At 43.6% G+C, this 26159-nt stretch overlaps 1 protein-coding gene across 2 annotated transcripts in view; it reads left to right on the top strand.

The window, feature by feature from the left end:
• The first annotated feature begins 21330 nt into the window (after positions 1 to 21330).
• Positions 21331 to 26159, top strand: part of wnt7bb (wingless-type MMTV integration site family, member 7Bb) — a 30719-nt gene continuing 25890 nt past the window's right edge. Inside the window, exon 1 of one of the 2 annotated variants that reach the window (XM_053427292.1) lies at positions 21331 to 21914. In XM_053427292.1, the coding sequence (XP_053283267.1) occupies positions 21844 to 21914 (71 nt within the window). In that variant the 5' untranslated portion in view covers positions 21331 to 21843. Of the gene's footprint in view, positions 21915 to 24559; positions 24643 to 26159 lie in introns of those variants that run through there. The other variant, XM_053427293.1, reaches the window with a different exon arrangement.

Raw genomic sequence — 26159 nt, 5'->3', positions numbered from 1 at the left:
GGCAACACAACCCTGTTGACCCCATCCTGCATAGAGACAAGGGTAATGAGATTAGCCGTGCATGAGTGTGGCGCTGTGACGTGTCCTCCCTCAACTGTGCGTGCACGGCTTTCAGGCTCTGCCGTTCATGTGACAGAGTCACTGCAGTTAAGGAGAGCGAGGATTACTGGGCAGGGTGACTGGGTTCACAGAGCGGCAAACTCAGGCCAAGAGTTAGGCACTATGAGCTCGTGCCAAATGAAATGACATCAAATATCTGACTGTTTCCAGAATGAAAGAACTTCCTGTCCCTTAATAACATGTGTTCACTTCAGCTTTAATGCACTGGGACAAATGGTTCAGTTTGTAGCTTGTGTTGGGATAGTTTCTTCCGTAGTCCTCTTTTAATCTGTCTACAAAGTTTATGAAATTTGTCTAACTAATCAAGGGCTTGTAATTCAGAATGCGTGTCTTTCACTTCTCAACCTGCAACATAACATGTGGCTGCAATGTCCCTGAATAAAAAATATATGTCAGTGTTGCTTATTTGAATATCAATGTAAAATAGCAGGCGAGGAAAAAAAAGCTCTTATTCTTTATCCAGCATGGACTCAATTCAAAAGTTGTTTTCAGTAGGTTGAAAACTATACTTTTCTAAGTAGGCCATGACCAGAACTGAAACAATTGATTTATTGTCAATGGAGAATTGACTAACCCTGAGAATTGACTAACCCTAACCCTGACTATTTTTAATATTCCAGTAACCATGAAGTCACTTTTGTTAAACAAAAAGGCCAAATGCTCACGGGCTGCAGCTGCATTATTTTGTGAAAACTGATTTATCAGTTCACATCAAACAAATAAATGATTATTCTTTTAATTATATTAACATACATTAGTTGCCCACCTCGTGTGAGACTAACATATCTGTGTGACATCAGATCGACTTTGTTTGGCCATATGTTGAGAAACTAGAACAACACATGAGGAAAATCATCAGTGGTTCAAACGTCAGTCATGTCTATGTTAAATAAACCTCTATATTGTTCATCCTTTGTGTTGCTGTGATTGTTAATCAGCACCAGCAAGTAATCCATGGATGTGCATGTGTGATACACTGCCCCTCACAGAGAGCTATGTCAACAGCGTCACTTATTTCAGGCTGTTTTAAGTTAGGATAAACCTTAGTGATCTCTGAAATGAGTTTGAATCTGGATCATGTGTGACGGTCATGGCTGCTGTTGGTCTTCAGAGGAGTGCTGGTGCTCAGTAGAGAACATGTATGGGACCCTGACATGAGCTCCAGTCTCTGGAAGCCCCACGAAGGCTTTGTCCTCAACACCCACCTGTCTGGCAGCTCCAGACTCAGACCGGTGCACAAAGACACACCGTGAATCTGCTCGTTAAAAATGAAATCACTTCTGCCGACTGGATGTCAAGCTGTTCGGGAGACACTTCTGCTCTGCCTCAGTACTTTGATTAATTACACGCTCACCGCTGGATCAGAGCGGTCGCACTTAGATTCAGCCGAGTTTAGCCACGTTTAGTCAGAGACCATGACAGTCAGCGTTGTGTACGTCATGCAGGCCTGTCATGCTGCATCAGAAGGGAGTTTCCTGAGGGAGGTGGAAGAAAGACCAAAGCTTACGGCACAAAAGGCACAAGATGGTTTTGTTATTTCCACAAAAAAGATTTCACGATCTGCGTCGTCTGAGAGGTTGAGGAATCCACACCCAGGTCGTCTAGTCATGAAGTGTCCTCATGTTCAGGACTTAGTCAAAATGTGCTAAAGTACAAAAGTACATCTTTCATGTATCATTACTTTAACTAACTAGGTCACTTTTACTCCACTTCATGTATCATCACATATCTGTACTTCTACTTCACTATATATTTTAAAATGCATTGCTTTTCATGTTCATATTCTTTTCATTTTTCATTCTTAAAATTGATCAATAACAAGAGTTGTAAAGATAGAGATATATTTGGAAAACGTTGTTTGTAAATTGTATTTGTACTTTTACCAAAGTGAATTGCTTAAGTTTTCCTAACACTACTAGCTGTATGTTAAACTTGTACAATTTCTCATAGTTTATTAAAAAAAAAATTGATTAGGCAAGTTTTCAAATAGTTTTCGCATGTCCAATTGCTAATAAAAATATTATCCATCAGTTATTTATTCAATATACTGTGTTCTCACGTTTCCATTTTTTATTGTAATGACCTTGAACTAGTGGAAGATTAGATTTTCTCACCAGCACAGCTGCTCGATCATTACCCACACACTCCACTACCACACAAGTGAAAAAGCTAATTTATTTATTTTTTATTTGATTTAAAGTCAATCAAACAGTTGTGTGACGGCCCCTGAATACATATGCCCTCACCCTAATTCTACACTGTGCTTTACACAATGAATCTCTTGTGCTGCTCGATCAAGAGTCCAGACACAACATGTTTGCAAATGCAAAAATCCCACTTGATATTTAGATTACGGATTACGACTCACAATCATCCATAAGCATGTGAATTCCAGCTATGGGCCACAGCGATGAGGTCTCCTGAGGCCGTGGTGAGATGTTTTGCTTCAAGGGTCCTTGACCTGAGACTGTCTGGAGGCTCTTTGCACACTAAGCCATGCTTATTTGTAAACAGAATGCTTTGCTAAGGTTCTCCTTGCTCGCCCTCTGCCCTCTGAAGAAAAAAGCTTCTTTGCACAAAGAGGCCTTCTCACTGGGGTTTTGTACCTTATTTCTACATCTGATCCTCCAAATGTGTTGTGGATTCCTTCATTTGCGTTGGATTGAGAAAATAGCTTCCTTATTTTTTGTTGCAAAAAGCATAAAGTTCATGTTTCATCTAAATTTTGGTGCCCAGACCACCAACCACTGCGTTAATACACCCCTAAAAAATGCTGCATGAAATCAAACAAGCCTGGCAGCAGCCCTCCAGCTCTTGGCTGTCGCTAACGCTCTCACATTCTCCCTCGTGCTAGTCTGTTAACTTCCAGAGCTACCTCCCTCGGAAAACATGTTCATTAAAGTCCCAGCAGGAGGCCCTACATGGGCTTCACCCTGTCATTGACCGATGCATGAATGACTCAATATGCGTCTGGATTTGTAACCTGCGAGGGCTTAAGAAAAAGCCGGGGAGACAATGGCAACTGAGGCAAAGCTGCACAGCCTTCAGTCAAAACAAAATCTCATTGTTCATGTTTTCCACAGTTTGGCAGCTAGGCATTCCCTCGCCCACCTTCCCCCACCCCACAAGGCTCCAGAGAACCTTGTTCGGCCGTCCCACCCCAGCCTGTGCTCCACCAGCTCTGAGTGCTGTTCATAAGGCTGGTAATTAAACAGGGCTGCCTCTCAGTTTCTGCAGCTCCATGGGGGGAGTCCCTCCATGAAATGTACTCCTCAGTCTGAGTCCAGATGGCAGCTGATGAGGGATTATCTACTGGCAGAGGCATGGCATACTCCCTACCATAATCTTCAATTAGTTCAGTTCACGGTGATATGTCGGGTGAACCTGCTACTACCTTTCCCACGGCTTCCCCAACAACGCCGCACCAATGTCTTGATAATACACCGTATCATTTTGGTTTGTCAAACACAAATTATCTTGACATGCCCTCATTTTATTTGTTTTTGAAAAATACAAGTAGTACGATGTACACTTGGATATTAAGTAGATTTCAGGTAAATCCAACATTTACAATTCAATATATTATAATATTTATATTTTTTTATTCAAGTATTGGTAATTTGCATGAAAATAAATGATAAGACATTGAAAGTTGGGCTAATAAATTAGTGCTTGGTGAACTTTGGTGTCATTATTCTTTCAGTTCAATCTAAGCTGTTGGAAATGTTTAATGTGGCCTACAATGTAGTGTAGTCTAAGTCCCTCTCTCCATGATTTCCCAATCATTTCTCTCTAATGTTTTTGACAAAGTGCTAATTTAATTCGTATAACATTGTACGTCGAAGTTTATTTTACTTATCAAAGCAAGAAAAAGCTACGTGGTCTGACTGCCTGTATATTGGCCAGAAAAAAAGAAAGTCGTGCGGCTCTATTGTGAGGGAGAGCTGGTGTTTAAACATTGTTTCATACCAGCTGCCAATTAGGTGGGGAAAAAAACACCAAGAAAAACTTTGTAAACTAGTCAGACCCCCAGTCCAACCAAAAGAGGTGGTGATCTCTGTCCAGGTCAAACAAACCAGGGTTCATTGCCCCTTTGGCAACTCTTCCTATGTCTCAACAAGGTTGCAACACCCGGTTTGGGGCAGTTTATCCCATTCTTACAGACTGATCCTCAAGCTCCATCAAATTGGATAAGGAACGTCCTTGAACTGTCGTCCCCAGATCTCTCCCGACTTTGTCTGGACTTTGCTTCGGTCACTCAAGGACAAGGTCAGAAACTTGTCTCTAAGCCACTTTAGTGTTTTCTTGGCTCTGTGCTTTAGGATATCGTTGCATTAAGAGGAGAACCACCCCCTAGGTTCAAGCCAATCCCTGTCTCGGCTGCTGAGAAGCCCACTTCCTCCCATACCAGGATGCTGCCACCAAATAATTTAATTTTGTCTCGTCAGACCGAAGAATATATTTCCTCATGTTCTCCTTTAACAGCCACTTGGAAAAAAAACAGGGCTGTCATGTGCCTTTAACTCAAAGTGGCTTGTGTCTGGCCACTCTATTATAAAGGCCTTATTAGTGAGGGGCTCCTGAGAGGGTTATCTTTCCGGCAGGTTCTCTCATCTCTGCAGAGAACTTTTGAAACTCTGGTGGAGTGATTGTTGGCCTTTCTTTCGTACTTGCTCAGTTTGGGAAGACAGGCAACTCTTGCAAGAGTCCTGGTGCTATTATATGATAGATTTGTATTACTGAGGCCTCTATGCTCATGGGAACACTCAAAGCTTAAGAAATAGTATTTTATACCTTTTCTCAGGTCTGTGCTGCACTATAATTGTGTGGAGGTCTACAAGTTATTTGAACTTTAGGTTTTTTTATGAGATCATGTTCAGAGGTGCGTACTTTTTCTAAACTTGATCAAATCAAGTCACTTTTCCACTCAAGTCAAGATCTAGACACTTCTCAAGCAAGACATGATGCAGCAGTGGGTGAACTGTGCAACTGTATCCAGTGAAAATAAAACCTTCACCGTCAATGTGTGCAGAAAGTGAAGAGGTACTTTCTGAAGCGACTGTATATCTAATCAAGAATAAATGGAAGTAACACATGGAAAATACATAACCACTCTGCCAGCCTATGCTTATGTGGCTCATGTTACTTTGCAGCAGCGTCCTTCAACTCTCTGAGGTGAAACCATAAAAAGTCATCAGCGGTTTATTTACAGGTTGAAAAACTGAGATTTCAGAAGGCGAGTCTCCAATTATAAAAGGGAAAACTCTTAATTAGAGTAAAATGGAGTTTAAAAAAACAGATCAGTGTATGAAACATTATACTTTACATACATTACATTACTATTTAAGGGCACACAACTAGGATCATATCTAATGCATATCCAGCTTATTTGTGGCAAATTATAGTTCTGTTTCCACTCATAAATTAGTTTATGAGTTAGTTATTTATCTGCCCGGCTGATACATGATCATTTGCTTTACACTCTCTGGGAATACTGGTTTGTAATTTGTATGGTACACAAACAGTTGTTCAAGATCATATTACTATAATACTCCCGTGCAAATGGAATAGTATTCCCAGTAGTCAACAGTTTAAAATATGCTGATCTTGGAGTCTACCCTCATTGTGTCTTTGTGTTTAGTAAATATATATATTTAATAGGAACGTTTTCTGTAGTCATGTGCGAGCAGTTTGGTCAATAACAAATTCTTATTCAATTAATATGGAATCATTGGGATTCAGAATTTATCCTGACCTTATCCTGATCCAATCTGTGGAGTGAAATATAGCTTAATGATATTTATAATAAATCACTGTAAATGTAAAAAAAACAACACAAGACTGTTAAATATCTCTACAAGCTCCAGTGCAAACCATTCAGTCTAAGGTGCACAGCAGGTCATATTACATTATTACAGGAGGCGTAAAAAAAAAACACAGCACCACCCATACTGTGAGTCACGATCATGTGGAGAGGGGTCATCTCAGGTAAAGCAGTCACGTGGACTCCCCCTGGCACTTCGGGTCTGGCACTTCATCCTATTATAGCTGACAAAAGCTGGCCCATATGCTGCGTTCTGCAAGAAAGTCACGCTGACACTAACACGAGGGCAAAGCTGTAAAACAAACAAGGCGTGGGTCTCTCCTCAGTTTACCTGTGACCTGTTTTTTAAGGACACGTCTGAAAGGATGAGGGCCTGAGTTGAGCCTAGGTGTGTGTGTGTGTGTCTATGTGTGTGTGTGTCTATGTGTGTCTATGTGTGTGTGGATGTGTGTGTGTGTGGGTCTTGTTTGTTTTCCTTCACAGCGCAGTGATAGGCTAAGATAGGCTGGCAGACGTGCCTTAACAAGATGTGGGGCAAGCCTTGATAGCACACCCAGATGAACTGTCTATTTTCGGGACTCCATGAACCGGCTCACCCCGGCCGGCGCAAATGAAAACCAGTCGGCTGCAGATTCACATATCGGAATACAGCGAGAAATCTGGTTTTGCCGCGACATTCATACAAATACATGCAGCATGTATAAGAATGTTGATATATTATCTGTTTTGCATTCCCAATTGCATTCATCATGTGAGTATATATTTCTCCGTGCAGTGCGTTTGCATGTGTCAGTGCACAAGTGATTTTTGCATGTGGCATCTAATGTTTACCTCATGTGCCCTGGCCCTGTTGTTTGTCGGGGCATTACCGCATCTGATCCCCCCCCATCAGTGCTCTTGGACCGTCTCCATGTGAGGGATTTTTTTCCACCCTCCGGCTGACCCAAAAGATCTCTCCTCGATTCAGACGGCCTGTTGGGCCATCCCCACTGCAGCACTGCTGCGGCGCTCTTACTTAACACGGCATGTGTTATTCATCACATGTCATGATCTGTCAAAAGCAGCCATGACGAATGATGCTTTTCTGTTTATGAAGCGGCCATGTTGGCCTCGCGCTGCAAACCAGCATTATCGTCTGCAGTCGGCTGCCAGTGCCGTGATGGCTGAGAAAACAACAGGAAAGACATTAGTGTAATTAATGGTCAGACTTATGGATTTATCACAGAAAAACACACTCTTTCCCCATTACAGTAATTGATCTCAAAGAACTTGGAGCAATCAACGCTGATCACTTCACAATGCGATTACTGTATATCCCCCCCCTCCTGCTGGTCCCAGAGATGGCAAACATGTATTGTGTGTGGCCGTGGCCAGAACAATCAGTTCCTCTGTGGTGGAACGCTCAAGGGTCAGGCAAGGTCAACGATCTTTAAGAGTCGGAGGACTGTGAAAAAGACTGTAAAAAAAATGAACATACAGTATGTGTGGAGAGGAAAATATGACTCATTTGCAAGAAGGCTATTTTTATAGAGGCATTCACAGTGTATTTTACTGTAAACCACTCACCATAAGCCGTAATCAAACCTTGTGTATCTATTTGGCTTTTGCATCCAAAATGCTCACAAGCCTGTTCAGACAAAGCCGGTCCATCACCAGGGAGCCGTGCCGAAGACATATCGGCTGATACACCGGAGACAGTTCTGTCCCTCTCTGCGTCACTCCTTCCCTCCCTTCACCCCTCCCTCCGCGCACAGGCCAAATCAGCACCCTGGGCGCTCCCCCTATCCCGGGTGTCGCTTAGCATCGGCATCACCACAAATTTGCTTGCATCACAGACAGAGAGCTGACTCCCCCAATGACAGAGGCAGAAGGGGGAGAGGCGGGGCGGAGTATGAGTTTGAAACAGCCGAGATGGCTCACGTAAAAAAATTGTCGACGAGAAAAAAAGAAAAAGAGATCTAAGGGGAAACAGGCATAATAAATCACCAGGCGCTAATGGAGCTCTGTAATTTCATTTTGGCTGTTGGTCTCGTTTTAACTTTTTTTAAATGCATCTGTATTTACTTTTTGCTGTGTAAAGACCACAGGGTATTTGTCCTGAAAAAATACATGACCAGGGAGTTAATTCTAACCCCGTGCGATAACTAAACATGAAGCAGAGGAAGGAGGTCGGTGTCAATTGGCACACATGTGAATATACTCAGTGAACTTCCATTTGACCCGTGTGATTAGAAGGGAGCCGGAGCAGCGGAGTTTACACAGGCAGAGAACGTCAGAGTTGAGCAGTTTATGGCTCTGGGGTCTGCTCCAGTAAAAGGTGCAAACTGGTCTGGATACAGCAAACACTGATTGTGTACGAGTAGGACATGTGGCGCACACTCAGCGAGCATCTCTTACTGGGTCAGTGCCTCTAGATTTGTATCTTTCCCCAAACCTTATCTTTATCTTTTCCTCAAAAAGCATTTGAGGAAAAGATAATCTAATTAGCAACAGTATATTTCCTGGACGTTTGCTTCAGGATGCTTGTCGACACATGTAGAAAGCCCAGATGGTGACATGTTGAGCAAACTTGCGTAAACAAGAAAGCAGTAATTGAGATTTTAATTAAAAGCAATAATAATCTCAATGATCTGACATACTTAATGATGATTCCAGTTTCTAATAACCTGGGTTTTTGAATTTAACAACCACCATTTCTGCCAGTTCCATTTCACATGCTCCAACACATTTGCTGCAATGTGGGACATTTCTACATTGCTACGATCAGGTGGGAGAAACACAAGCAGTCAAATGATCAGAGGGCTGCAAACAAACTAGTGGTACGACCAGATTACCTGTACCTGTGGGCAGATCTGAAAGAGAGTACAGAGGAAAAAAGTCTTTATTAATCTCTCATTGCACAGTAGAATTGGCACATTAGATCAAAGTTCAACCACAAAGTTACTCTCTAAACTTTACAACAGGAAAACTCTACTCTAACTTTGTGTTGGAAATAATGGACAAAACTAATAAAAGAATATGGCACGAATCATGAGACTTTGAAGAATTACTACATATGTTTGTTTTGAGCATGTCACTTAAAGAATGTTATGAATATATACAACATTTCTTAAACAAAAGTAAATCTGTTCATAAAAGTAGCTTGACACAGCAAAGGTTTTTGCTAATATTGGTCAAACTAATGGGAAATTTGTATGAATTGGGGACTATTTTCTCTCACGGATTCAGGACAACACTGAGCATTGACAGCAGGATGATTGACTGCATGGGACAGACAGAAAATAATGGAGTGCCTATGTTTTTCATAATGAAGGGATGATCACTGTGCCTGATTGGAGATTTACAACACAGACGGTGGGGGAAGAGTCATTGTTAGATTTGATCTTTTCATGAGAACTCCTGATGATGAGAACAATGATAAATTGCTTTTAGAATCACCAGACTTAAGCTTTGACATTCAACAAACATTAAACTGATGAAGGAAGTAAACACTATTTCTCTCTGAAGACTCTGAAGTCTAAAAAAAGTCATGTTCCTGAGGAGGAGTGTGGTGACCACAGGACTGTGGTTGTCCCTGAACTAATGCAGGGTACTGATAAAAACCATGCTGCCCTGCGAGGCTTAAAAAGTTTCCTCCATGCAATCATGGACATGAATGGCATTTCCTCACCAGGGAATAATCAGATCACAGAGTACATTTGTAATTACTATACATATACATATTTACCACCGTATATTCCAGATTTTTCACGTCTGTCCACACATTATGAGAGGAGACAGCTTTGACGATTCATTCCGGTCGAGATTGGCCCGAGATTGTACAATTAAAGAGTATTTACATTTGTTTGATGTTTAAATCGCTTTGTGCTACATGCTAAAACTGAACCCCCAGCGCTATAATGCACTTTGACTCGGAGAAGTGAGCACAGGGTCGATCTTTGATCAGGCTCTTTTTTGAATCTTCACAGGGGTACTGTTACTGTACAGCGATACGCCTGCTGGGACTGCAGGAGCGCGGGGTGTCCGAGCCAGACACTGTTTCAATCACATGGCGCGCTGGAATTGGAGGAGATGTGTTCCTCACAATACAGAAAGCCCTGTGCAATCAAGAGTCAGGACGACCCCCGCCCCACACCGGCCGCTTACACACTCACATGTGCACACACATACATACAATCCAGTTGGCAATCCAATCCACTGTAGTGTTGGCTGCAGCAGGGAGGTGCTAATGAAGTTATTAATGATATTCATGTGTGCAGTGGCGTGCAAGCAGGGAGCAGGCCTCCCTCAGCCAGCTGGTGGTTCTGTCTCAACTTGAATTCATGGTGATCAATAAAGCGAGGAAGAAAAGAGAGGAGGAGACTTCTGCTCTCAGCTTTGTCACATAAAGATGAACAACCACACACTTCAGACAATCAGGCGATAGACGCAGAGATTGAAATAATATGATCCCTTCGACAGGAAGGGGAAACGCTGCGTTTCATTAAAAGATTAGAGGTAATTCCCTTGGTACTGGGGGCAGTGTTGGGACAGTTCGTAACCACAGTGATAGTTAAAGTCGGCAATTAAGATGGCGGAGGGGCTGGGGGAAAGTCAGACCTCGGCTCGGTGCAGGCTCCAGTAAGTGGGGCTGCCTGCAGTGAAGGACCTCCTTCCCTCCACATGTCTGAATGCTTGTCCAACAACTCCCTCTGCTGGGTGTCCACGAGGATCAGAGTCAGGGGTCGGCTCATCAGCTAATCACATCTCTGAATCATGCAGCTCCACGATCAGCTTGTCTTACACTTGTTCCCTGTTTTAGTTTTTTCGTGACTGTACTTAAATAGATAAAACCTGCTTAAATCTCATCAAAACAAAACAACCAAACTTCTACTTCTACATGTTTTCATTTCACACTAAACTGAGGGGAGCCTATGGACTGATTTCAAAATTACACAAGCTCATTGTGTTAGATTTTGTCTTGAATACTCTGTCTCCATCTACTGGGAAGACTCTGCTGTCACTTTGTTTTCCCGTCTTTTCCCAGTGTCTGTGAATGGCAGCTAATCATGTTCATAAAGGCATCAAATTGTGGCTTTTTTTTACAATAACTTGTGAACCAAAAATACAACTTTTTGGAATGTTCCCTGATATTGTTCATAACATTTAAGAATATTGCACATGGATGCATCGTCTTAGCATTGTCAGAGCATAAAAGAGATCTTCATGTGACTATCACAGACAACAAATACTTTTTCAAAGCAGATTGTATCTTAGACATTTTAGATATAGATTACACTGCGCTGAGCTGAATCTGACATATTGCTCTTATTTATTGCACCACACACTGATGGGCGGTGATTCCCAAAGACATCAGCATTCGAATGGCTTCCTGATGACAGCGGTCAAATCTGAATTTCATACCGCAGTGCCAGGATCCAACCACCCATTTACCACCAATATATCCCTCAATATATTTATTCGCTTGGTTATGAAATGATTTATCTGTCCGACAGCACGCGGCGCCAGCACAGCGCACGTTGGGGAGCCATTATTTTGCTCAAGCCAAATAAAGATAAAGGAAAGACACATTTATTGCCCTTGTGTACCTTGGGACAAAAGAAGAGGAATTGTATTGTCCACATTTGCTATCTGCCACTTTCTGTGCACCCGCTGCCAGCAGGCGTTCGCTACGAATTCCTCCAGATTCCAGTAAGTCGTGTCAGACAGCTTTCCTGTGCTTAACGGGAAATCTGTCTTTGGGGGTGCAAGATTATAACCTCTGCAAACCGCTGGTCAATGGAAAAGTCCTAATCCACTCACAGGCCAACCAATCCCAAGTGTAATATTGGCTCCAGTAGATATGGAGGTGGCTGATTCGACCAAAGAAAGAATAATTTCTACGTTGGATAAAATAAATACTCAGAAGAACAGCCTGTGGGGAACGGAAGAGCATTTTAGTCTCTGTTTTCTTGCAGTCACGTTTGGTTACGTTACGAATTCAAAGACTATAAAATACTGCTCTGAAAATGAATCAGGGCCAACTTTGTCCCTTTTGATTGACCTAAAGAATCACTGCACATCCTAGCTAGAGAAGTATTTACATTCGATCTTTTAAAAATTACCAGTTACGGTGTCATCCGGGAATTTGTTGACTTTATTCTAACATCCCTTTAAAAAATCCCTTTATACAACCATTAAATTGGCATGTCATGCGTACAATGGCCTCTCATCACAAGCCGATGATGACTTTTACTCTTGCTCTCGGCCTAATTGTTATAAGTCAGTTCAATCAAAGGAGACATGCTTTCAATTCTCTGAAGCTATGCGTGCAGTAAAAGTTGTGGCACCACAGCGAAATAAAAGCCAAATGCGAAGCCTTTCATGTCTCCACAGCTTTAGCTTTTAACAGGGTTTAGTTTTTTTTACACATTGACCGAAAATACCATTGTCATGCCGAAGGGGACTGAGGTAATGGCTCCGACATCTCTGTGGAGGATGGCTCCCCTCTTGTGTCCACCAGCCGCTGTTGTCATCTTCACCCAAACCCCCCCCGACACTAGACAGAAGGAGGGACTGTGGCTGACACAAAGACGACACAGTGAGAGGAAGAGGAGGAAGAAAGGAGGAACTCCCTCAGAGCGGCCAAGTCCAGCAGGACTTTAAAGTGTCCTTTGACCTCTGCTGTCAAACAACCCAGAATGCCCTCTGTCAGCAGGTCTGGCGCAGTTGAACCTGCTGGTAGGTGCACTCTGGGTTTGGCAACGCAGGCTGTCACTCTTCTGTCTCGGCGGAAACGTCTTCTTCCTTCTTGAGGGCAGACACCCAGACCGACAGACAGACAAACCGCAGGCAGCCCAGTGCTCTGGAGTTGAAATAGCAGTCATTTCTCGCAGGAAGTCGTTGCTCACTGAGATGCTTCACTGCTCAGACACAACAAAGTGGCCTTTTTACAGACACCGAGTCGCACACGGGGAGAAAAGTGTGGGGTTAACCCGAGGCCAGGAGGGAGAGTTGAAATAGAGTGTGTGTTGACTGCGCTTTCAAATTGTTTGGTTCTAGTCTTTTGAAGCGCTGGGGAGGAGGTGAAGCTGAGGTCAACAGTCATAATAGAAAAATGGCCTCAGATAATGTATTTAGAAGGGATTGTCTCTGAGCAGTCTCGTTTCTCTTTGAAACACTTCAATGGAATGCAAAGTGAAAGTCGGTAAGCTGTCAGTGTCTCTTCACCAAGGCGGCCACAACGACGTCTTCTATGTTTATTGTTCTTGACAATGTAAGTGATTCTGACTGTGACCTTCCAGACCCAGAATAATCGTATTGTTCTCTCGCTCCTCTGGTCTGGCCGTCTCCTCGTCCACTGTCCAGCCTCAGAGGACGACAAGAGTTCCACTGACCCAAGTTAGACGTCAGATTGCTGTTGTGGAGTCAAACAGGCAAACAAGCAGTGTGTGTGGCTGTGTAACGGATCCATCCAAACATTCCTTTGTGTATGTGAGGCCCCTGCAAGGTTCAGTGTGTGGCCGACACAACAAAGAGAACCTGTGTTTGACAAGCAGCCCGATGCCAGGCCCAACCCAAGGCTGTGCCAGAAACCCGGCACACCACGAACCCACCTGAGGGTGGAAGTCCAGCTCGAAGTGAAAATGCACTCAAACACACAGAATCCGAGTTGGGGACTCTAATCACACATTAGGGAGCAAATAATACATTCATTTAAATTCTAATTCTGATATTGTGACGTTTTTGTGTTATATCTTTAATGCGGTTAGTTGTAGCTCGTTCTCAGTACAGGGATAGTCAGCCGTGACATCTGAATTAAAGACAGTCTCATTCACATCACTTATCAGCTATGGCCGAAACTTTCAATTGCATGTCATGATGCAGGTGGTGACAGGACTTCAGGTGGTTATGATTTCTCTCAGATATCACCTTTGATAACGTGACAGAAGTTCTACTCTACCGCAAACTGATGATGACATGTGATCATGACTGGGAAATCAAGTTAACAAGAACTGCTGGTTTAGATTGGCCTTAATGTCCTTGATTCAATTAGTTTTAATAATCAATTATATTATAATAAAATAAAGTACAACCAGAAGTGCTTTCTAAGGGTACATACTTTTGCTGAGGCTACGGCCACGTCTCAGTATGTAAAAAAAAAGTAAAAAAGAAAATTCCTGTATCTGCACATTTATTCAGATCCGCTCCAAAATCTGTCCTAACCTTGAATTTCATTGTAATCAGCTCAGTCGTTTTTACCTGTCCTGATGACAGACAAGGAAACACTGAGGAAAACACAACCTCTTTGGCAGACATAATAAACAAAACGAAATAAAATGTAATCAAATCTACATTGTGTAATTTATTTCTATACTTTACGGGCTTTAAACCTGGAGGGAGAAATATAACCATTGCGTAACACGAAATCTTGGCATGAGCCATGATAGGACTTGAAGGATGATTGGTTGAGCTAATTGCTCCCTTATATCAACAACAAATTTTGCCTGAATATCATTTCACATCGGCCCACGTGGAAAAAAAGGCAGCACTGCGGGGAAATGCTTTTTTGCCATTGCTTTACACCGCAGTCTATCAGGCCAGTATACTTAGGCCTCAGTACAGAGCTGCCAGGCGAACGCCACAGATGGCCTTTACATATTACAGATCCAGTGTTTGATGTCAGGATGGTATATGAAAAAACAGCCGACTGTGCCAAAACAGAAAAAACCAAGTTCTTATATCCAAACATATCAGGCCATTGGTACAGAAACCTCAATCTGCCAAATGCAATGTTGAAAATAAACAGCATGGGTGGATTGAGGGGAAAGGCACATGCAGAGAGGGAGTCCATTAACACTTGTGTGTTTTAGACATTTAGCTGATCAGATGCTTTTATTCCGGGTTAATCAGCAGAATAATGCCAATTAGAGAAAAGATCTGGTTTCAATATAATGCCATTGTGCATGCTTGGTTTGATTTAAGACAGCGAAAAGATTGTAATGGTAAATGCTTTTGTATTTATATAGCGCTTTTCTAGTCTTGATGACCACTCAAAGCACTTGACAGTACAGTTTTACATTCACCCATTCACACACACATTCATACAGTGCATCTTTTCGCAGCACTTTGATATTCTATTGGGGGGGGGGGGCATTCAGGGTTCAGCATCTTGTCCAAGGACCCTTCGGCATGCAGATGGGTCAGACTGGGGATCGAACTGCCGACCTTCAGGTTGGAGGACGACCACTCTACGCCACAGCCGACCCTTTTTTAATGCCTTTTGTTCCTTTTGTAAAGACGATCTGGAGTATTTTCAAATTATTTTTAAATGAACATCTCAATAACTGAGCGGAGAGTGAAAGTGAGGACAACAGGCTTCCCCTGGCTTTGTGAACTTGGCCTGCCAGCGTCCTCCTGATGGCAGGTTTGTCTTAGTGACCGCCATTGTTAAGGAAAAGAGACAGAGCGTGACTAATACCTCGGTGACCCTGACTGGAATGCCAAAACATTATCAATATGCCGCAGGAGAACCCACGGCAAATGTATCAGGTGCCTTTTTGAAATTCTGCTTGATTTCTCAATGAACTTGGCCCTTGTTTTCCGAGCGCGACCCGAGGCCAAGCCTCCGAGTGTGTGCTTGAATGGCGAGGAGGGGGGGGCGGAAATACAGGCTGTTTGAGCTAGGTGCAGTGCAAACATAGACAGTGCACGGATCATTGTGTGAGACAGAGAAGAGAACGAATGACCCGCTCACACTGCAAACACTCCCAGCTGTTCAGAGCGAGGTTAGCATGCGTGTGTGTGCGCATGTGCCCGTGCAATTGTGCCCATGATAGCTGCGGTCAGATACAAATATGGGGCCACACCTTGAGTCAATGCTCTCTGTTTAGCTTTCGCAGGTATGTAAACTCCAACGCCAGAGCATGCATTTGATGTACCTGCAAAGTTTACCCAAAAGGGGAGGAACGTTAATGCCTGGTTCGGTTTTGCAACGTTATCTCATCCATATTCCTGCCTATTGAGTCAAAACAAGCTCAAAAACATTCACTAATAGCTCCCAGCAATGACGCAGGGCGGTTGTTTAAAGTACAGCAGTCCGTGTCGGGGCGCTAAGAGCAGTCCACGTCGTAAAGCCGACCTCAAACTTACAGTTTTATGTTATTTATGCTTTATTAATGCCTTTTTGCATACTCAAACTGCCTTTTTATGAAAAAAAAACAGCAATTATCCAGTTGAATTGTTGCTTCTGGACATAGGAAATATGTGGGGACATGGGGAACATAAGCCAGACTGACGTGGACTATCTGTTCTCAGAGCCTTTTCTCATATACTCGGGCTTATTAGAGGGCAACAGAAAGTATTGCTTGTGCTCGCTCCACTGCACTAAAGGTCCGGGGCCTTTTTGCTACAGACACAAGCCATATGTCTGTCAGATTTTATTGTGAATGTAAATGCTTGGGTTTCACTCTCTCACCGAGGAGACTGAATGTGGTTTATGGAATATTTTTTTGAAACATCAGTTTTTATTGTTGTTGTATTTTGGGCGGTTTTTTTCCTGCTTCTTCTCTGCATTTACTTATCCCCGTCCTCCGCTTCTTGTTTCTCATCTGCTCTCAAGTCAAACTGGACTGTATCCATAGGAATGTAAAAACAGCATTACCGTCGCTTTAATGGGTTCCATCTCCGACAGCGTGTCCCCGAAACACAACACACATGCCTCTTCATGGACGTCCCATTTTCATTCCAGCTGAACGGACCATCTGCAGTCTGTGTCCCAATCTGATTTCAATTCAAGCAACTGCATACAAATCATTTCTTCAGAGCGCTCTCATCTTTTTGGCAGAGAGAAATGAGCATACCTTAGGGATTCAGAGAATGGACAGTATGTAGCTGTTGTATATATATCAGCACAGCCAGTTATGACATTGTGATCTATCTAAATAAAATAGCTTATAGTATGTATCAACACACTATTCTGTTTTTTGTAAACCATTTTTTTTTTTTAATCATAAATTCGCCAGTGGATTACAGATAAATGGTGAATTGGCCTGAATTGAAGTTTCTGAAACCTATTTTTCCAGACTGTGCTTCATCGCGCTTCCGGCTCATTAGCAAATATTAGCCGGTAAATCAGAAGAATCTGAGCAGCGACATAAAACCAGAAAAAACAAACCATCAATTACTGTATGTTGTTATGTGCGGCACATTTTTGCTGACAGCGGCGCTATGATCTGTTCCAGTAGAATTTATTGCTGCTCAACTATCGCATGCAGTAATCACTGCGTATATATTATATTACTTTTGTGAAAACATACATTTCCAGCTACAGTCACACACATATTAGCCGTGAGCCGGGTCTAGACACATGGCACAGTAGCAACAAATCCTAATCTCAGTCATTCTCAGGCCTCTCCAACTTGAAACTGGACTCTTTTCTTTCCTCTAAGCCATTTCATTCATTTTACTGAGTGCGCTCTCGAACAGAGGCTTCAGCTTTGGCTTGCTGTCCCAGACTGTCAGATTTGGGTAAACCGATCCCGCTTCCCTGTTCTGTCTCGGAGCCCTGGCCTGATCATGAAAACACCCATGACAGTTTGGCTAGTGGTCTTTGCAAAAAAGTGACCCCTTTTTCAAACTAGTAAACATTGCAAATTAGTGTTTCAGGGTTTTAACATGAGAAAAGACACTGTGTGCCCATAGAGCATCAGCTCAAACTACGTAGAAGTTCTCAAAGTGCTATCGAACTCTAGCGAGAGGAGCCAATCCTCAGAAAACCTGCTTTCCAGCGAGAGGGCATGGTGCAGCATTTCAGTCTGAGCTAATCAGCCTCAGCAGGCAGGAATACATGCAAACCCTGCCTGGCAGATCGGCTGGCATGCGTGTGCACACACACACACATGCACAAATGAGGCACGACCGACCTGATATATCAGCGAGCATGGTGGGGAATTAATCAGACCACACCCTGTTTCCCTGACCACAGCTGTGACTGAACGGAAGAGGCCAGACCCATTGGCCAGAAAGAGAGGATTGCTCTGGTTGGTTTAACCTTTGCCCTCACAGTCAGACGTACGAGGAGACATCTGACATCCAGGTCTCAAAGGTCACGTTCTCGCGGCACAGCTCAGTGAATCCTCTTCCTCTGTGGCTGCTCCCTGTCGCTGGATCTGGTGCTAAATCTGAGCTTGGTTAATTGAAGGAAGTGTTAAGATCAAGAGAACAGGGGGTTAGAGGGAGGTGGCTGAGGGGGGTGTAGAGGGGGTCTTTGCGAGGGCATAACAGCCCCTCCCTCCCTCTTGCCTGGGGCCCAGTGTAGATGCAGTGGACCCAGCCCCAGACGCCACTCCATGGTTTGGCACATTCTGCGTTTCAGTGCTTTCACTGCTTCCAGCTGAACCAGCTCCCATGCAAACACATGGGCAACCGGTATGTTTTCTTATTTAGTTGTTGGTCAAGAGTATTTAACAATATTCAAAAAGACAGTGTGACCTATCTTCTCATGCTATGGCTGAAATATTAATCCATCTGGGTTATTTTTCTTCCTCTCTTCCCAACAATTTCTCGTCTGACGTTTGGGACGCAGAGTGCACGCAGATGAAAAGGAACGGATACACAATGTTGCAATGTTGAAAAAGTTTGGCTGACAGTTATTAAAGCATAGAGCAGACTAAGAGGAGGGCAAGAAAAGAGCGCGGAGGACAGCGACTGCCTTTCATGAGACGGGAAGGGGAGATATTTCAAAAACAATGGCCTGTAATGCAGCATAAGGCCCAGGCAGTGATGTGGCGTATATGACTTACTCGGATTGATATGTCCTTGCTGACCCACATGCTCTCATCCCCGCCTCAGCTTTTTGAAGTTAAATAAACACTGTGTCACAAGATCCTCCACATACCACCCAAGTGCACTGTGTGCGAGAGTCTCTGTGTGTGTCCGCGGTGCACACGCGTGTGTGTGTGTGTGTGTGCACGGTTTGATGTGTGAGTCTACGTGCATGCTAACTGTATGTGTGGATGCCCGAGACGCGAAGGAATGTGTGTTGACGTGCACGGGAAAGAGTCTGCGGACGACAGACGAGCGGGGATGTGTGCGACGTGTCTGTAATGACAATGGCGGGGTGACAAATAACGCTGACGCACACTGTCCCTGGTCTCGGTCCAGCTTTAATAAAAAAGCGTTGGTCCTTTGAACATTTTAATTAAACTAAACAGGACTATCCCCACCCAGGCCTTGATGATGACAAACAAGACCATCTTTTACAGGGTAGACATCAAATACATGTCTTTTTTATGTCATCCTGGGCCCCGCTTGTTGACTTTCATTATTTCAAAAAATCCATCTGGAATTTTGATGGCCATGTTTTGAAGGAAAAGGCCTTAAAACCCACAATGCAGAGATGTCTTGAAACAAAGGTCTCTGTGGTTTTGTCTGTTTCTCGTGGTCGACAACAGCTTGGCAGTCTCTGGGCTCAGATAGCTCATGTCTGTAATTTTAGTTTATGCCATCATTATTACAACACGTTGACCATTTTTCATGCAGTTTCATGGGAATAAAGTGAATAGATGGTTTATGTGTTCTTTTGAGAAACTGCGAAGAGTCTATAAAACCCAAAGAGAGGAGAAAGGGGTCCCTCAGGGATTTTGACGAGGCGGGCGGAGAGCTGTTGGCGGCATCAAAAAAAAATTATCCCGATGACATGTCAGTCGTGTCATTAATTAACGGTTAAAAATGTAAGACCAGAATGGCTTGATAAAATTAACAATTAAAAAAACGTCACCATAGTATATTCGCACGATCTTGGCCACTAATTCGAGTAGAAAAAATGTTATTATTGTTGTTCGTGAAACATAGAAGAAAAGGCCCACAATTATTTAAATGTGAAGCAGTTACACAAAAGGCACATCATAATGTGGTAAGTGATTTATATTCAAAGTATGGGATGCGAAAACATTCCATTATTTTATAAACGTAGCACCAAAAGACATGGCAAGATAGTGATTTAAATTCAAATTATGGGACGGAGAAATATTACAATTTCAATTCTACTGCATTACCTACATCTGATTGTCCATATAGTAAAATGTCCAAACTTTAATAACATTTCTACAAAAAAAAGATTAAAAACTTGGGACACTGTCTAACTTGCAATCAGAAATGTATCCTGCAACGTTTCTGTACTCGACCTTCATCAGGCAAACATTTTGGGACAATGTGAAGCCATCTTTAATAGGGAGTGGCCACAGGTCACAGGTCACTCAGTAACATTCCCAAAAAATTGAAGGTTTCATTTGCAAGTGAAACCGCACAAATGCATTTAAATCAGAAGTACAAAATCGCCAGTAATTGAAATCGTAACGTATCATCATGATAATAAATACAACCAAGTCCCACACAATTACAATAAACTCTATATTGCCTAGAAAAAACATAATCCACTGTGCTTTTGTCAGAACAGGACAGCATTCACTTGACCAAGCAGATCACCCTCCCTGCAGATCACGTGTGAACACATATAACATAGCATGTGGAAACAACACAGCATATAGAACGTTTCAAAAATAAATATTAATAAAGTTTCTACTCCGACTCAGAACCCTCGTCCATATCAACTTCAAAAATGCAGATACAACTAAACTCAGAAAAGGACTTGAAAATACGTTACATATGGCATCAATGCACACAATTTAAAATGGACACAATGACATTTGGAAAATAACCTAAATAATACGTGTACATATTCACAGGCACCCAAACATAATTATGTATAATAATCAGTCAGATTCAAGCTTTAACCAGATCTGCAGTCTTGATGTGGACTCTCCTGTAGGTGTCCCATGACAGTGAAGAGGTCTATCTCTGTAAACTCATCACTTCAGCAGTGTCTAGTTGCCACCAGAGGGAGTCTTCTTCGTCAAACAACAGCTCCCTAAGGATCTGACTCTGTATTCTCAACATCTGCTCAAAATTCACATCATCCGGACTCAAGACCCCCCAAGTAATGGGACTATTTATATTGTGTTTGTGTCATTTGATTCATGCAATGCACTGTTAATCAAAGTGGCTGACAGAGCCCCCCTGATCCATGACGCCACATCCTTATTATTAGTCATTATCCGTCATGCATTAGCTTTTTTGTTTTTTTTATTCTCACAGCTGGAAAGTCATTCCTCGTCTGTTTGGCTTTATGGGCCTTACTGTTGTGGTGCAGTCCATCCGGGGAACCCCCCAACTGGTGAGGCAAATACCCACTGTTGTAAGCAACAAACACCAGCCTCGGCTGGAACAAGGACCTATAAAAGGGCCATTGCCTTTAGTTTTCTGTACAACAACTACACGTGCAGAGCACAGACTGCAAGCCCGTCCCATCTCCTGCATATTTCCATGCTGCAGCAGGAGGAGGAGGAGGAGTGCAGCCCTTTTGTTACCTGTAGAGCACCTGGATGATGGAAGTTAGTAACGTGGACTGAGCTTGAGATGTCTTCAGATTGTTGAACATGTTTTAAACGTAGTGAAACGCACGGGGTTGGTAGAGCACTGCAGGAAGCGCGCCTATACTTGTTTTCTGACTGCAGGGCGCAGGAAATGGGAATTGTTAATTAGTGCTCTGTCGTGAAAGTAGGGACGAATAGGAGGCACTTCCTCCAAGAACTCAGTCACCTTGCAAGTCCGACCCTCTCTCGAGTTTCACTTTGGAGTTCTCTGGCACCTCGCAGCTCCTAACCCAGCATCTCACCTGTGCCGCCGGACCATGGATTTCACACGGCAGAAGGTTTCTAAGGCGCTTCGGATCGACGTCGCGGAAAACAGGCGGCGTACGTGCATCTGGAAGGGTTAGAGGGAAGCTGCCAATGTGAAGGGAAAACAGTGCGACCACTTCACGTTACGGTGCATGGCCCCTGGACAAAGTGGCAACGATCATGCACAAGCCCCTCCGAAAGCGGAGCGTCTACGTGTTGCTGTGTTTTGGCATCATTTACCTCCGGCTCGGGTGAGTGTTTGTTTGTCTTACCTGTGATTCGCGCTGCTCACATGCGCAAAAGCTGAGCTTCAAATGTATTGCGACATGAAGTCTTTACGGGGAAGCATCGAGTGCCCTCTGACCTCAGTCCTCTAAACGCGGAAAACATTTTTAACAGCAGGTGTATTTAAATATAACTTCAATGTTTGATAATTCTGTGAATTCAGACCTGCGTGCGTCGTGCGTAAAGGTTGCAGATTAGGTCTCACGTCACTAGACTAATATGATCGATTCGTGCATTGTCTGGCAGGGTGTGTGTGTGTGTGTGTGTGGTGGTGGGGGGGAGATATTAAGTTCACCTCAGGAGAATCTTGCTCCATTGTCGCACCAGATCATTTGAGCCGCTGTCTCCGCTCCAGATCCAGCTCGCCCCTGCATACCTTCATTAATAGCGGCGGACTGAGTTGTATTTCCACATTCCATTGCCCAGTCGGAGTTTTTACCTGTTTTGCAATAGCTCACCTTGATGCATTAAACACGGAGAGACTTATTCCATTGCTTCCTTCTCCGCAGCAGTGCTTCTCAAGCATGATCACATATTAGGATCCAAAACGCTCACGTTACAATCCTTACAATTATATATCTGGTGTTGTTGTGTATAGATGTGCATGCATAGGGAAGCAACATTTTTTGGTTATGTAGTAAAAATACTTATGCTGAATAGTAAAATTTAATGAATAGTAAAATTGATAAATTTCAACGTTTGATGCTTACACCCTGGAACTTTAACTACAACCTAAATGCAATATACTTAAATAAATAATAAAACATACGGGCCCGGAAAACCGTGAAGTGTGCAGCAGTGTAAACCTGGTACAGGATGATGCAGAAAATAAATATATACTAGGCCTGCTATAATCCTTGAGTCACTATAATAGATTATTCATTAAAGAACTTTTTTTCGCAACACTTCCTCTTTTCTTTTTCTTTTTTAATAGCCTAAACATTTAGGGAATGAAACAACCAGAGGTTACAGGCGATCAATCCCATTTTTCCTTTTTTCATAAATAATTTCTAATATGATAGAGTCCAGTTGTCTGCACAACAATAAGGCCGTTGAACTGATTTCAGAGCCTCCTGCCGCCGCCGCAGTGAATCAAACAGACACTGTCAGCCCTCCCTGTGAGAACCTCATGTGGAGTGAAGCGTGTAAACTGACTTCACGTTCCACAGATGCTCGTATCATATGACGGTAGCACCGACATGGTGTGTGTGTGGGGGGGGGGGGGCAGTCATCTCCAAACGTGTTTTCTAACCCTGAGCAATTAGCTCATTCCTTCCATCCACCTTTTCTCTCTCCCTCTGCCTACATCTTTCATGGTACCCTCCTCATTTATAGCGGCTGGAGCCTGCAGGTGTTGAGTGAGCGTCACGATGCTGCCCCCCCTCACCCCCCTTTCCAAAGCCCTGCTCTAAGCTCCCAAGTATTTTATTTCCATGCGCATCAGATCCGATCACGGACAACACAGAGGGGTCTATTTTTATACCTCTCACATTTGCATAGGTCGTTGCGGCAGCGGTGCAATCTGAGGAGATGATTGTACAGTTTTTACTGCAGGGTCACAAAACGAGTGTTTGGCTATAACAGGCCATCAAACGGCCCCGGAGCGCGGCAGACAGCGCGCACATTGCAGACGCCTATAGGAGTACTATAGTCTCACCACAGGAAATAATAAGGTCATTGAGAACCATATCCGAGGCCCACAAACATGCTTTGTCTCTCTGTGGAAATATTATAGGAACACTTGCTACCAGAGGTCTCGATTGTGCGACGATGAGCCATTTTTTAAAAGGATGTCATAGGAGAAAAAGGGGGGGGACGTGTCCTCACACAAAACTCTCAGAGAACCACACAGAAAATATAACGAGAATCGTTTCTGTCACATTCTAAAGACATTTTTCTTGCGTGTTAATATCGCACCAAGTTGTTGATTCAGAGTGACACATGCTGATTTTTTGCACATGTAGCTGCGATTATGATGCGAGGGCCAGCCAGCGTCTGTTTGTTTATTTTTGGGCTGGATGGTGGTGGGGGCGGAGGAGGAGTGTGTGTGCGTGTGCATGCATGCATGTCTGTGTGTGTGTGTGTGTGTGTGTGTGTGTGTGTGTGTGTGTGTGTGTGTGTGTGTGTGTGTGTGTGTGTGTGTGAGGAGGGGTGCATGAATGAAACCTCGCGCACATCCAGCGGGGATCGGATCAGTGTCACCCTATTGTCCCGGTGTGGCAAAGTGGGCGGATATCGTAGTGTCTCTCCCTACCCAATGGCAGCCGCGACTCTCATGAGAGCAGGAGAGAGCTCCTCTCTGCCATGCGAAATCCCTAAAACCATCATCATCATCATTCCGGCTCAGGAACCCGCAGTCCTGTGCAACAGCCTGCGCCGCTGAGAGATGACAGAGCCAATCTCAGCGCACACACGGCCCTGGGAGCTCGGAGCTGCTGCGTAGAGCCGCCGCACCACAGAGACTCGGAAGACGCACAGCACCTCTTCTTCTCCTTCTTCTTCTTCTTTTTCTGATTCCAAGCGGAAAGGGACTTAAAGCCGTGAAATTAAGGGATTCTTCTCTTTTTTTTTTTTATCTCAGTCCGAACGTGGCCATTTGCTCAATGTCATCATGATCATCTTCTCGTCGCGCAGTGTACTGCTGTCAGTCTACTATCCGCAGATCTTCCTCATCCTGACCAGTGGCAGCTACCTGTAAGTCTGAGCCAATTAACGGCTCCTTAATGAACTCCAGACAGCGGCGCGCTCAGCCGCACTCAACACAAAGACGCGGGTTCGGTTCGGCTCCTGTGCAGCCTTCTGACCGGATAGCGGGGCATTATTTCAATTTCTCCATTAAACGCCGTTTCTGAGATACAACGCTCATAGTTGTTCGCGTCCACAGCTCGGAGAATCGGTTGAACTTATTTACATTGTGCCATTAGAGCGCAGGGGAACAGGCGGAACAGCAAAGCAACTTTGACAGTGAATTGAATGTAATTGTAGAGGATGATTCACACTTTCTCATGGCACGCGAGCGCAAAATCTCATATGGATTCACGATGAGGACGTTCATTAGTGGAAACGTCTCCGGGATAACGATCCATGTGGGAATAAACTAATTATCTGAAAACCTTTACGCGCTTTAATGTGCCGTCTGCCGGCGGACAGGAATTCCTTGTGAGTAAAAGCTGCGATTGTTTGGATTAAAGTGTCGAGTTGCAAACATTTTGTAAAGATGAGAAAAATAAAACGACTTGGTAACTGCCATAGAACCGCTTTGGCCACAGAGTGGCAGAGATGTTCAAGACAATTGGATGCTGAGATCCAGTCGTCTGTGCCTGGTGCGGGGATTTTAACTCAGTTCACCTTTTTACGCATGCGAGCACCGTTAACCTGTCAGAGCGTGTGAAAGATTATCTCCGCGCATGACGTCACCCCTGCTTGATTCTCTGTGTTTCGATTGTTATCGTTTGAACCCGCGACTTAAAATATCTCCCTGCAACGTACAGTGATTGACACTGTAATGCGCTGCGGCTTTGAATTAAAGGAGAATTACTCGTGCAGGAGAACACTGGCTTTCTTGAAGCTTCAAAAATAATTACTTACCCCGTGCTCCCTCCTTTTTCTGCACGGAGACCCCAAACCTGATGCCGAAATAGATGTGGTTTTTGGTTTCCAGTTAAAAGTGGGCGACAGGACTCGGTGTAGTGATGGCTTGCACGTTAAAGCAACATGCCATTGTTTGTTTTGATCATTTTTGTGTTTTCTGCTGAGCATTAGCCAAAATATATGTTCTGAGGAGAAAGAATTGAATATGGCTTCAAAATCAATACAACGTCTCCTTTTTTCGAAACTCGTGATGGCACTGTAAAATGTGTAGAGCAGTGGGCGAAAGGATCTTTCCATCCAGAGCTTTTGGGCCACTGCACACTGGTTAGGCCAGTGTGGATAGAGTAGCTTAAAACAGATGTAAAAAGGATTTTATGATACCAAACGGCATTAATGCACTGCATGCTCTTGTGTCTTCAACAGTGATGAAATCATATTCATCACTGAAACAGGTATTTCCCCGGTCTTAGAAAAAAAAGAGAGAGAAGGGGCATTTACTCAATTGACTTAGTTAAAGTTGTGTCTCTGGCATTTTTGTGAGTGCATTCCTCAGCAGAAGATGCATGTCCGGGAGCTTAATAGCATGTCATTTAGGTTCAAAGTGTTCCATGTGATGGAGT

The sequence above is a fragment of the Pleuronectes platessa genome, chromosome 7 (genome assembly GCF_947347685.1).
Source record: "Pleuronectes platessa chromosome 7, fPlePla1.1, whole genome shotgun sequence".
Lineage (NCBI taxonomy): Eukaryota > Metazoa > Chordata > Actinopteri > Pleuronectiformes > Pleuronectidae > Pleuronectes > Pleuronectes platessa.
Note: the sequence above shows the minus strand (reverse complement) of the source record. Positions and strands in the feature narration are given on the sequence as shown.